The sequence below is a fragment of the Chelonoidis abingdonii genome, chromosome 1 (genome assembly GCF_003597395.2).
Source record: "Chelonoidis abingdonii isolate Lonesome George chromosome 1, CheloAbing_2.0, whole genome shotgun sequence".
Taxonomy (NCBI): Eukaryota; Metazoa; Chordata; order Testudines; family Testudinidae; genus Chelonoidis; species Chelonoidis abingdonii.
Window position 1 is genome coordinate 216,891,320 of NC_133769.1, and position 14,301 is coordinate 216,905,620.

At 41.8% G+C, this 14,301-nt stretch overlaps 1 protein-coding gene across 3 annotated transcripts in view; it reads left to right on the top strand.

Annotated features, from left to right (window-relative positions):
- CFAP47 (cilia and flagella associated protein 47) overlaps positions 1–14,301 on the top strand; it is a 761,390-nt gene that overhangs the window by 156,190 nt on the left and 590,899 nt on the right. For all 3 annotated transcript variants that reach the window (XM_032799255.2, XM_075059737.1, XM_075059740.1), the window contains exons 30-31: positions 836–1,045; positions 13,225–13,318. In XM_032799255.2, coding sequence (XP_032655146.1) covers positions 836–1,045; positions 13,225–13,318 — 304 coding nt within the window. The remainder of the gene's footprint in view (positions 1–835; positions 1,046–13,224; positions 13,319–14,301) is intronic.

A 14,301-nucleotide genomic window follows, 5' to 3' on the forward strand; every position in this document is an offset into this window, starting at 1 on the left:
TTCTGAAGTGTTTCCTAGGAAAATGCTGTGTTGTACCAATGTGAGTTCCATCATTAGAAACATTCTTGGATGACTCATGTTTATAACCAAGTTACTTTTAATATTCAACTGACTAAATGGAGAAACCCAAAGATATTTTTAATTAGTCATACTTTTATGCATTGTAAAACAAAAATGTCTATTTTTTCCCATTTATAAAATGTTCTCAAACAAGAGGCTCTGAAAGCACGTGCAACATTAAAACCATATACAATGCTTATTACGACTGAAATTGAGTCTGATCCCAGAATAAACCCAGTTTCTGACAGTCACCACTATCTCAAGGCAAAACTATGTAAATAAATAGTTGCGCCTTTCCCCCTGCCCACAAGATCAACAAATTGATGAATGAGTCAACAGGGGGAGCAAATTCCGGTAAGTAGGGCCTTGTCACCAGCCCCTTGCACCTGATGTCTATCAACAGTTAGATGAATCACCAGAGTTAGTCCTAACTGTTTGATAGTACTGAAAGAAAAAGACATTCTCTCATTTGGTTGGTTCCCAAATGTGTAGGGTTTTTATATAGGGTGAAAATGGAATTGTACTGGAAAGGTAATGGTGACTAGCACAGACTCAGTTGTATTAAATAGTCTAACCAAATTAAAAAAAAATTATTTTGTCATAACATCTGTATAGAAATCAGGAAGTACTGTATTTTTCACAGTCCATTCCTCAGACCTTTCCATAATGGTTTATTAATGAATTCACCACAGTTAATGGTACAATAGTTATTTTTTAATGCAAGTCTGTTTTAATGTATTTAAAACAGTAAAGTTAAGTTTTCCCCCCCGTTTAGTGATGTGTGTAAAATCCAAATGACTTCATCTGATGAAAAAGTTATTAAACAAAACCTCGGCAAAGATACGAAGACTGTTTATGACATGTTACTCCATCTGAGTGGACAGTTGCTACCAGGAATTACTTCAAGCCAGTCATTGCCCTCTGATCCTATTGAACGAGTGATCCAGCTCCATTGGCAGCATTCTACAATGCTTACTTTCCTCAAGTAAGATAAAGGTTTTTTGCTTTTGTTTCCCCAGTTGTGCTTAAGTAGTTTAAATACTTTCCCCATTGAATAATATGCTTTTTCTTCATTGTATTTTTACACTGTTTTTTGGTTCATGTGATTAAAATGTGATGTTGATTGTAAATTATGATGAACTTGATAGTGATGTAATCTGCGAAGTTTGGTGGTGGCACGTTATGAAATGTTAAATAACCACTCTAAAGCTGAGGAACTGATTTTGTTTCTGACATGATAGTGATATGTCATTTAAAAAAAACAAACAAAAACCTGATTCATCTCTAAAATAAATAAATAAATAAATAGAACATTGTCAGGTTATTTCTCCTAGGATGCAGGGCCACATCGTATCACCTAATTGAAAAATCAATGGAAAGAGAACTGAGAACTTAAAGAGAGGAACTTTATGAAGCTTCCTTCTTATGTTCGAGAGAGCACAGATCCTGCGAATTTATGGATAACTTGACTCATGAATCCCAGAGCCAGTGCTACTGCTTCATTTTGTTGTTTGTTTGTTTGGTGCCTTAGATTAAAACACTTTTGTTAAGAGAATTTGAGGTCGTTGTATCAAATTTTGAAATCTGTATGATCTGAGACACACATGCCGTTATGTAGAGTTTGGACACAGTGAATGCAAAATGTTCTATGAATGCTTTATGTGTTTCCTCTTGATTGTTAACGGAGCATAACTCTGCTGCAAGAAAATAAGCTAGTTCCTCCCTGATCTTAAACTAAGACCTATCAATTTAAACCTATAAAGTGAATAAAAGTTATACAGCACATTAATGAAAATGTATAGTGCTTTACTTTGCAATGAGAAGCAGGTTACATAAGATAAACTCAGCTGATTACTATTCACAACATTAGAGATGTTGAAACACACTGAAAGAAATTTAAAATGAAAAGACCTGTGAAAATCTCTCTGAACAAGGAGTCAGGAGGCTTATTGTACTCTGTACACTATACTTAGAGTTCTTCATCCTCTTCCCAGTAATGCTTCTTTATATTCTAGCCTTTGAACTAAAGCACAGATTTTTTTTTAAAAAACCAGCAATCAGCTGTTTATTAGCATAAAGCTACTATATTACTTACCTTTCCTGTCATCTCAATCTCTTGGCTCATGAGAGCTGATGAAAGCTATGCTGCACAGTTGTCTAACCGGTTGCAAAGTATCTAGGCTAGCAACCGTAAGTGAGATTTCCAATACTGTAACTGTTGGCAGACAGTAGCATCATTAAGTTTTTTAGTATTATCGATTCTTGTGATAGTTACAGCATTATTTTGGACTTGGATTCTTCTGGCTCTGGCACTGATATGGATGGTTTGTGTTTCGATGCTTCTAGCTGAAAAACACTTCTTGCACTGGAGGCAACCTGCCCAGATTTATACATACTTTTAGGCTCAAACATAGGATTTTTAGGCCATATTGGTTGAAATGGAAGTTCCTCTCACATATAAATTGCCCAATGTAAGTTAATAGAATTGGCTCATTACCCCCAAGAGGGGTGTGTGTGTGTGTGTGTGTTTGTGTGTATATTATTATATCTATACACAAACACACACACACACATATATATATTATATATATAAAAAACAAAAATTCCCCTCTCACCCCTATGGGTGGTATGTGTCTTCCTCAACCTCGGGTCCTCGGAGTTTGAGGGTTCTGCGCAGTATCTTAGCTGGTCTAGCACTGCACTCTTCTGGACAGAGAGCTCTGATGATGTTCCTGGATCTGTTGGAGCCACGCACCCAGCTTAGGAGTCACAGCCCCAAGTCTCTACCACCACTGGGACCACTTTGGCCTTCACTTTCCACATTCTTGATCGTGTAGCCAAGCATCTTCAGGGATTCAGAGGCTGTAGCGTATACCAGTTCATTGGTTTGAGTTATTGGTGGTAGTAGGGATTGTCATGAGGGCTCTATTGGCATCTTCTAACATACTATCTGATGGTACTTCTCCACTGAGCCTTTGGTAATCGCGTCTCAAGGATTGATCTGTACTAGTTTCTCCTGTCTTTTGCTCATATCAGCTACTGCTGCTCTGCAATGGAGGGTGGCAGTGAAGTTTCAGCTCTCAGTGTGGGCTGCACATCCACTTGCTCTTCCAGGTCTCTTGGTCTGGATGTAATGTGGAGTTGGTCTATCTCAAGCTGTGAGAGCAGCTTCTCGTTTATTATGTTGAAGCATTGGGGCAATAGCGTTTCTCAGTAAGTGTGGATGTAGGTCTTTTGTCCATCCATAGTCCCCTCATATGTTTCATATATCCCCTCTCATTAGGTCTACTGTTGTAGTAGCATTCCATCAATTCCAGTTCTCTTGTCTCGTCCATGAATGGTTTGTTCCAGTAGCCCACTTATCCTCAGATTGTCTTGGTTCCTCAACATCTGGCGCGGACCTTGTTAATCCGAGCGATGTCTGAGCCGGCATGACTCTCCTAGTTCATGTCACTCTTGTCTTTGAGGTAGGCAGGTGAAGCGTTAGGGGGTCTTTTGCCCAAGGAGCCCTACTGGAAAGTTGGGTACCCACCGGGATTTGAACCCCAGTCTCTCGTATCAAAGGGCGGTCTCCTGTATCAAAAGACGGCGCTCTTAACCACTACGCTATATATATATATATATCTCAATCATTTGAATCAACCATAAAACTAGATTATAAAGTGACCCTGATTAGAAGTTTTGATAAGGCTGTTCAATTCCAAATGTGATAGCCTTCTGATTTAGAAGGAAGGAAAGGACTTTAAACGATTCTTCCTTTTAAAAGGAAAAGTGCGGGGTTTTGTTTTTAAGCAAAGCAGTTTGTAGACCAAAATGAGAAATGCTTCACTGTGAACAAACTGTGAAGTATCCTTGAACATTAGGCTGATAATGTAAAACTGGCAATTCTGAGGTGAGGTATGGCTTCGTTGTTAAAGTGTCAATATTCTTGGGATCAGTAGCATGGAAAGAAAATGTTACTGTAAAAGCAGATTTTATCTCACTGTTATATTGAATTGTAAAAAATTCTAATCTGGTATAGGAGACACATTGCTCCCTATGGGTCCCTTCTTTTCCCTGTTCCTCTTCTGGAACACTGGACCCTTGTTCCAGAAGTCCACCGCAGGAGTTAGATGTACTCTTGTGACTCTGCTCTCCAGCCACAGAAAGCCTCAAACTTCTGGACTTTCCCCTGCAGGAGTGTCTTGCCTCCTCTGCAGTTGCTCCCTAAGCCTGCTTGTAAGGCTGGGGTATCTAATGGACTATCATGTAGCTCAGACCTCTCTGGCCAGGATGCAATCCATGAGTTATACCACAGGTGTGATCATGTCTCTCTAATTGGGTTTTTTTCCCCTACTGTAGCAAGTGGATGGGGAAATTTCATCACAGGTCTTAACATGGTGGTAACTTTTTTCAAACAGCAAAAAACTTCTCTGATCCTGCTGATATCTAGTCTTCTAATGTCATACCAAGATTCTGAACTCTACAGGAGTACTCTGAAGTGACTCCTCAACTAAGTTTAGGAGAACTAAGCCAATGTTCTTCTCTTTATACTTCCTCCAATTCTCAACTGGTATAATATCAGTATTGTTGGGATTTAGCCTCAGCTTGTTTAGAAGAATCCGGTTTTACAATACAAGTGCAAAGCTGCCAAAAAGCTAACAGAGGGGAAGGAAAAGAGGGAAATAGTCACCCTGGAGTCACTAGTGTGATAGATTCCAAGGCCTAAAGGGACAACTGTGATCCTCTAGTCTGATCTCCTGTATAACACAGGCCATAGAACTTCCCCAAACTAATTCCTAGAGCAGACATTTTAGAAAAACATCCAATCTTGATTTTAAAATTTGCCAGTGAGGGAGAATCCTCCATGATCCTTGGTAAATTAATGCAATGGTTAATTACTCTCACCATTAAACATTTACACCTTGTTTCCGTTCTGAATTTGTCTAGCTTCAACTTCCAGCCATTGGATCGTGTTATACCTTTCTCTGCTAGATTGAAGAGCCCATTATTTAATATTTGTTTTCCATGTAGGTTCTTATGGACTGCATTCAAGTCACCCCTGAGCCTTCTCTTTGTTAAGCTAAATAGACGTGAAGAGCTTAATCTATCACTGTAAGGCATGTTTTAAAAATCCTTTAATTGTTCTCCTGGCTCTTCTCTGAACCTTTTTCAGTTTATCAACATCCTTCTTGAATTGTGAACACTAGAACTAGACGTAGTATTCCAGCAAGTTTCACGCCAGTGCCAAATAGAGAGGTAAAATAACCTCCCTACTCCTATTTGAAATTCTCCTGTTTATGCATCCAGGATCTTTTGACCATACCATTGCACTGGGAGCTCATGTTCAGCTAATTATTCCCCATGACCCCCAAATCTCTTTCAGTCATTGAATCCCCCACCCTGTAAGTATGGCCTGTGTTCTTTATTCCTAGATATGTACATTTATATTTAGTCATATTAAAACACATAATGTTTACTTGGGCCCAGTTTACCAAGCAATTTAGAGCACTCTAAATCAGTGACCTGTTGTCACTGACCATTTGCTCAGTTTTTTGTCATCTGCAAACTTTATCAGTGATGATTTTATGCTTTCTTCCCAGTTATTGATAAAAAAGTTAACTAGTGTAGGGCTAGGAACCAATCCCTGTGGGACCCCACTGGAAACACATCTGCTGAATTACCGTTCCCGTTCACAATTACATTTTGAGATTTATTAGTCAGTTTCTAATGCATATAGTGTGTGGCATGTTGATTTTATATAGTTTTAGTTTTTTAATCAAAATGTTGTGTTGTACTAGGTCAAGCGCTTTAGAAAATTATAAGTATATTATTGTTGTTCCCTTTATCAACCAAATTTGTAATCTCATTTAAACAAAAATAAAGTTAGACAGGATAAGTTTTCCATAAACCTATGATGATTCACATTAATTGCATTACTTTCCTTTAATTCCTAATCTGCTATTGAGTTAGGTAATCCTACCACTCAGAATACTCAGTCTGCCAGTTGGGTAGGCCGACCACCCATTTCTCTCATTTGGGTTTACAAAACAAAGTGTTTCATCTGTTTGGCATTTTGCTGTTGGAAACTTATCTTCACTAGGAAACAGACAATATGGGTGATTGCTGGACCCAGGATAACATTGGTTTGAGAGAAGAAGATGCAGCTGATTGCCTCCCTCGCTATTTTGGGACGTCTGATTTGTTTTGGGAGTTGTTCTTTAGCCAAAATGTTTTCATGCAGGATAAACAGCTAGGATTGTAAACTTGCAAACAGACTGCTATCAAGTCGAAACAATCCAGACCTCCAAATGTTGGGAGATGCTGCAAAGCGTTCTTACATCAGAAAGCCCAATTAAAGAGCACTTTGTAAACATGACTACAACTTTTTGATGATCACTGCTCTCTTTGTCCTCTCCACTATATACTTCAACATCCATTATTATGCGCTTAGTCCCCCTCCACTTTCTTTTCCTTTTTTCCCTCTCTTAAATCTCATGTCCAACAATGGGATAAGGTGCATTTTTATGCTAATATAGTAGTTCTGTATTTGTTGAAATTATAACTATCTGATTTAAAAGCACATTTTTTTTATGTTCATGACTGTTTCTTTCTCACATTTCAATTTGCATCTTTTATATTGAAATTAAATAGGGAATTTTTGTCCTAGTCAACAGGTTGCAGTAAAGTTGGTTCTTTGAGTGCTAATCCATATACCAACTGTGGAACATGTAAGTGCATATCCACGCATCAGAGAATTTTCTAGTCAGCAGTACACATTGGGACAGTGCATGCATCCAATGTTTCCTTGGTATCTCTACTAGAGTTTAAAGGGTGGAGCTTCATTACCATACTCCAGTTCCTTCTTTACCACCTGTGGTATATGTCAGAGCAACTCTCTTTGGACTAACCTCCACTTAAGTGTTTGTAATTAGTGAGCAGGGTTGGTTTAGTTAAAAGTAGGGCAGCTTTAGGGGACATTGTGGGGAGAAGTGGCTCTCTTCCCCTGCGGTCACTAGTGGTGCCGGTTGCCATGGCAGATATGACTCTGAACAATGAACAGATGAGACATCTGTTCTTCCTTGATGAGGGGCAAGTCCCAGAGTGCTGTGAAATCTGCAGGTCCTCTTTGAAGCGGACCCAGGAGGGAAACCTGCCTGAGGGCTTTCCTTATGGAGCAGTCGATTGGAGCCAGACTCTGACCCTGGGTTCCAGGTGTCCAGAAGTTGTTCAAATGCATTGACTTTGAAACTAGCTGAGGGATTGCTCAAGACCGTGGCATCTCTGTCAAGGAAAGCATAGAGATAGGTTGGACTCAGAGTGGAAATCTTCCAAGGAGAAGAGGTGATGGCTGCCCTCTCTGTCCTCACTCAGGCTGAATAAGACTGCTAGACTGCTGGCCATAAAGGGTGCCTCAAAACTTAGGAAAAGTTCCTTGAGCACTGGAGCTGGTACCAACCGAGTGGACCCAGCTGTGATAGAGGCCTTACCCATGCCTGTGTTCACCTCTTTGGTACCAAGGCAGTTGGAATGATCACTAGCTGCTACAGCACCTGGTAGAAGACTGACTGTGGTACTCACCATCCTGGGATCTTCAGCACCAATACTTATATGTTTACTATCACACCTACCCAGAGGGGCTTTGTCACCCCAGATCATGGTCTATATCTCTAGGGTACATGCCTTCCTAGCTATTGGTGCTGCATTTGCCCATGATGCTGTTCAGATTCTTGGACCTGGTGACATCAGTGTTTCTGGCACCTGTCAAGTTTCCCTTTCACCCAGGTGGTGGGTGCCACCTTTCCCAGATGACTACTTACTTTCATCTTCCAACTCCTGGGAAAGCTTGCAGCCACCCCTAGCTAGGTCCCATGACTTGGCAGTTTTGATTTTGAGGTGTATACCTGTAGCTGAAGGTAGAGTGGGGTACTGACCTGGCCCAGTGCATGGACCAATGATTTCAGAGAGTTTGGGCCCCTGCACCTTAAGACTATGGCATGTGGGCCTCTTTGGGACTGCAATATTACCCTGAGGTGGCTTCCTCAGCACACTTAAAGGCACGGGCTACCACTGTCACACCTGAGATTGGATCTGTCCCTGCTGTGCCCCCAGAACCAGGAACAGGTGGCTCCAGTGCAGCAGATTCATGGTGAAAGGCAGGAGGGTACCAGCCACCACAGCCTCTTCATTCCTTGATGGTGCCTGGCAACAGATCAGTTGGTCACTGCTCCCAAGGACTACAAGATACTCCAAGATCTCATGAGACAGGAGATGGCAGTCTTGGAAATACACACTGAGTAGGCCCAGGGTGTGCCACACAAACTCCTCCTCTTACACTTGTCAGTCCTGGAATGTATAGCAATCCCAGTTATTGACAAGATAAATCAGGAAAGATTTCAAGGCTGGCCTGGGAGCATTTAAGCATAAGTTAAATCTAATGAAGAATGAAATTGTACTGTGTGGTTACACTTAACCTATTTTGAAAGCTGTTTGTAAGATACATTTTGCAGTTAGTGCACTGTAAAAATATATAACAGATGGAATTATCCCTAAAAGGGCATAAATACTGACTAACTGGGTGTTAAGACAGTTGGGAAGTTGCAATGGAACAAGAAGCCTTGGCAATAACTTAAGATAAGGAGTAGTACATACCAGGAAGAGGAAATAGATAAGGACCAGAATGAGACATAAGGGCCACAAGGGTATAGTTGTCCCTAAATCATAGGGGAAGTGAAACCATTAGCAGAGTGCACACAGGCTGTCAGAAACTACAGGGAAGATCTTTCACAGCTGTTGGTAGTTATAGGCCTCTGTGTATGTGCTGTTTTTACTAACTGTTTGATTAATAAATCCAATCAAACTTGACTTGTTGGGGGTCTGGTATTATTAAACAAAAGACAAAATCAAGAGGCCATAACTCATTAAATATGTAATAGGAATTAATATAGTTGATTATTGACAAATTACTGGTCATTAATTATTGATTATGAACACAATCAGTAAAGGACTGTTGGAGCCTGCAAAAGCCTTATGGCAAAGTGAGCAGGTGGACAGTATTTGGTCCTGGTTATTGGATATGAAAAGTTCTACAGTATCAAGTGATACCAGGGTCCCTGGTAGTAATAGTGGCCAATGAAAGAACCCTCCAAAGACACCAGAAGTCAGTGCCGAAGGATAAGGAAGTGAAGCCCCTCTCCCTGATGGGTCAGAAATTTTACTCCACCTTGAACCTCCAAAAGAGGATCTTGAACTACCAGGCTGTGTTGGCAAAATATGGCCACATCACCTGGTGAGCCTTACAAAGGCTTATTGACAAGCTGCTGCAAGAATAGAGGGTTGATTTCCAGACTATCCTGGCTGACGGATGTTTGGTGGCCAGAATTGTGTTGCAGGTGGCCCTGGCTGCAGCAGACACACAGCCTATGGCGGCAGAGATCATGATGTGCTGTTTCATGTGTATCTAAGGAATTACAAAGCACTATGGAGGATCTGCTGTTCATGGTCTGCTTGCTGTTCCATGACAAGATGGATGAGGCAATGAGATCCCTCAAGGATGCTAAGGCTACCCTCAGATTTATGGGTGTCTATACCCAGGCTCTAGGAGGAGACATTTTAGGTCCCAGCCTTATTATCTACAGTTGCGTTACCATCATGAGCTGCCTGGGTGCTGGGGCTGTAAACAGAGATCCTCAAGCAGAAAGTTCACTTGAGGAAGGGCACCTCTCAGTTGTACCATACTATTTAGGAATTGGGCAGGTAGCAAATTTTATTGGTGCCCAAGGACAGTGTGTTCCACGATTTTTGCCTTCCTCTCCTTTTGGCAATTATCTGTCTCTTTTCTAACATGCTAGTCCAGCATTATTTCAGACTAAGTACTGGAGGTAGTCCATAGTTCCTCTTCCTTCCCTCCCATACACCTTCCATTTCAGTCATCTTCAGGTACCTTTCTCATGGGATCGATTTTGACCGGGGATTCAATGCATCCTTGTTCTGGGTGTGATAGAGGAGGTTCTCTCATCCCCAGGAAGACAGGGACATCAGCTGATATTGGACTTCAATCATCCCCTCCCTAGATCAGAAAGATTGGTGTGCTTCCCTTGACCTCCAGGATATGTACTTTCACACTGGGATACATCTGGTGTACAAGCACTCCCTAAGGTTCGTGTTGGACAACAATCACTATCTATACTGGGTTTTCCCTTTGGGTTCTATACAGTGGCCTGCTTTTATCAGGAAGATGGGCATCCAGGTATTCCTGAACTTGACTGGTTGAGAGTCATTTGGAACCTCAGGTCCAAACCAATGTTAGGACCTTTCCCAAGCCATTTGCTTGCCTGTGTCTGCTAGCAAACGAGAAGAAATCCGTGCTGACGCCATGTTCAACATAGAGGCAATGAAAGCCTACCTACCACTCGACAAGTTCCAGTTGCACGATCTCTGCTTCTGCCTGCAGTCCTACCCTGAAACACAAGTAAGATCCAGCCTCATGCTACTGGGTTTTGTCAGGTTGTACGTTCATCACTCCACTTACACGGCTCCACTTCTACTAGTTTCAGGCTTGGCTATACTGTCCAAGAAGACACTACATATGCAAGGTGGTATCTTTCCCTCCAGTAGTCCTCCAGTCACTGGACTGGTGTAAGGACTCAGGCAACATACACAAATAGGTTTACAGTTCCAGTTTGCCTTGAAGGACCACATTCAGGTTGGGGACTCACATGAGCAATCTCATAGCACAAGGCATATAGTCTCTTACAGAGACTATCCTGCATGTTTGTGTTCTAGAGCTCAGAGCTGCATACAAGATATGCATCGCCTTCCTTCCGCACAATCCTGTTCATGGACAATTCGGTGGCAGTCTTCTGTCTATAAAGGTGAGGTGGGGAGAGACAGATGCTGGCACTATGTCAGAAGGCCGTCCTACTATGGGATTTTGCCATAGGTCATGGAATTACACTGTCAGTGGTCCATCTCCTCAGAGTGGATGACGTGACAGCAGCTGGCTTCAGCAGGTACTTCTGTAACAATCATCAGTGGCTGATGCACCAGAGCAGAGGGCCCTCAGTGATATCTTCCAGCAATAGAGGAGTCCCGCACGTGGACCTTTTCATGACAGTGCAGAACAACAAAGGTCACCACTTCTGCTCAGGGTTGGTGGTGCAGTCCAGCGTCTCTTTCAGCTGCCTTTCTCCTCCCATGGACAGAGGAACTATTGTGTATGTATCTCCTCCCATCCCCCTCTTCCCTGATGTATTTTGGAAGTTCAGGTGGAGAAGGCCAGAGTAATCTTCGTAGCCAAACTCTGGTCAAGACAGATGTGGTTCAGGGACTTCCATGACCTCTCTATAATGCAGCTGATCACTCTACCCCTTGTTTCTGAACCCCTGGCTTGGAACCAGGGTCTTGACCTTGCATCTGAACATGAGTTCACTCCACCAGATGTGTGGATGCTCCTTAGTTAACACTGGTGGAGAGATTAGGTTCATGAGACCTCCAGAAGGTGCTCTTTAGTAGTAGGGAACATTCCAGTAGGGATAACTATCTCTCTGAATGGACAAGGTTTGCAAATTGAGCATGACAACACCAGCTGTCCCCTGTGAATTCTGGGGACCAAGAGATTTTTGATTACTTGTTGCAACAGAAGCACTCTGCTCTTTCGTTGGAGTTGTTATGGGTTCATTTGGTGGCTATTTCAGCTATCCATCCACCAACTAGACTATCCTCAATTTTCTCACACCTTTGGCAAAGAGGTTCCTGCAAGTCCTCTTGAGGCTCTATATCTGCCAGTCAGGGATCCAGCCTTATCATGGGACCTTAGTCTGGTCCTCTCAAAACTGATGGAGACTCCCTTTGAGTGTATTGTTATATGCTCCCTGCCCTATCTCTTCAGGTATGCTGCCTTTCTCTTGTCATTCACATCAACCAGGAGAATTGGGGAACTGTAAGCATTAATGGCAGAATCACCCTATACAGTCATCTACAAGGACAGAGTATCCATGAGGACACCTGCCAGATTTCTTTTTAAGATGGTGTCCAAATTCCATGTCATGGAGGTCATCTACCTACCTGTATTCTTCTCAATGCCTCATGCTGGGAGAGCAGAACAAAAGTTTAAACATGCTGGAGTTGTGCAGAGCTAGATTGTTCTGCTTTGACAGGATGAGATCCTTCAGGAAGTCTCCCAGGCTGTTCTTGTTTTACATAGAGACAATCAAAGGGCAGGCTGTGTCTACACAAATGCTACAGAACTGGATTGTCCAGTGGGTCAAGACTAGGGGAGGCGGGTGTCAAGCAGTGTGATGATCCACTCCACCATGGCTCAGTCTACCCCAGTAGCCTCGCTAGCAAAACTGCTAATCCAGGACATTTGCAGTGCAGAAATTTGGTCATTCATACAGATGTTTATGAAGCACTATGCATTATTGGTGCAAGCATCCAGGGACGATGCTACATTTGGAAGGTCTATACTGCCGTCCGTACTCACAGAAACTCCTCATATCCACCTCCATTGTGGGCTAGGAGTCACCAGCTGTGGAATATGTATACAGAGTAGCATCGGGAGAAGAAATAGAGGTTACTTACCTTTACAGTAACTGATGGTCTTTGAGATCTGTAGGCCTCATACATATTCCACAATCAAACAAGGAGGCTCCACCGTTTACATTCTCACTGGAATGCACAAAGAGAGGAAGGGCACGTACACTGCCCTAGTGAATATTGCTGACCAGAAAGTTGTCTGGATGTGCACTCACCAGCTGTGGACTATGTATATGGACTATACATCTTGAAGAACATCTGTAAAAGTAACCTCCTTTCATAGGAACTAAAAAACTGTTATGCAAAGCCTATTGGCAAAAAGACTTCTAAGGCTCTTTGGCCATTTTTCCAGAAACAGGCTTTCTCAAAACTAGCAATCCTTGTTGGGTCTCAACCCCACCTCTGATTTAGTACTCTCAATCAATTGCAGTAGCAAATGATAGTTCAGAATCTGAATATCTGATTTGTGTGTTCAGTCGCATACTTGGTCAGATGTCTGCATTCTGTTGTTTGTGCCCTAAGTTGATTGTAGCTATTGGTTTTCACCTACAGTTAGATAGCCTGTACAAAACTGTGGGTGTGAAATTGGGGGCTATCTTTAAAAATGATCTTTCCTGTCTACTTACTTTTGTTTTTGTATTATTACAGAAGCCAAGGAGCATGCCTTCCTCATGTTATGCCTGAATTTCTGCTTGAACCTGATGAGTATAAGAAATGGATTGGATTGCAAATCGCATTGAAGGTAATTGTTCTAAAATAGCCTATATACGTGGTCCTTTATTCTGCAAAGACTTTTGTATATGCTTTTAACTTTTTGCACTGTGAGCAGTCCCACTGAAATGAGTGAGATTATTTGCAATGTGTAAAATTAAGCATATGCATAAGCCCCTTAGTAGGATCAGAGCTGTAGTTTGGTATTTAGTGCAATCAGTCCCACACACACGTAGGAGGTGGAGCTGTGTTTTACTAAAAACTACTTAGATGTTTTTTTAAACATTTCCTTTGTAAAAAATAGGAACATAGTAATTCTCATACTGGATCATACCAGTGGTCCTTCTAGTCTCTCATCCTGTTACCTCTAGTGACCAGTTCGTAGTGTTTGAGAGAAATTTGCAAGAAATCGTACAATAGACAGTTATAGGATGACCTACCCTTAGGAAAAGTTTTCTTCTAGTTCCCAGTAATTAAAGGTAAACTTAAGACATGAAACACAAGGGTTATGTCTCTTCCAAAACTTATGTTTTTCAAAATTTACAGTTATAATTCTGGATATTCTTGTTAATCAATCTAACCTCCTTTTGTATCCTCCTAAGCTCTTTACCGCTGTGTTCCAATGAGTTCCACTTGCTAATTGTTGCAGTTGTGTGTAGAAGTGTGTCCTTTTATTAAGTTTTAATTTGCCACCTTAGTTTCAGATATAACTCTTGCCAATCAGTGGGTTGGAAGACCTGATTGATCTGGAAAATTTTGCTAACCTCATGATGCCATCATCCTAATATTTTTTGTAAAGAACACAGCCATGAAAACTCTTAAAACTGGAGACTTCACTAAGGTTGACAGTCAAAACTTGAGTTATGTGTTGTAGGGAAGAGCACTGGCACTCTCACTGAAGGACTGTCTGGATATGTGGACTCTCTACTCAGACCCTATGCCACCAGCACTCCCAGCTATCTCCATGACACCACTGATTTCCTGAGGAAACTACAATGCATTGGTCACTTCCCA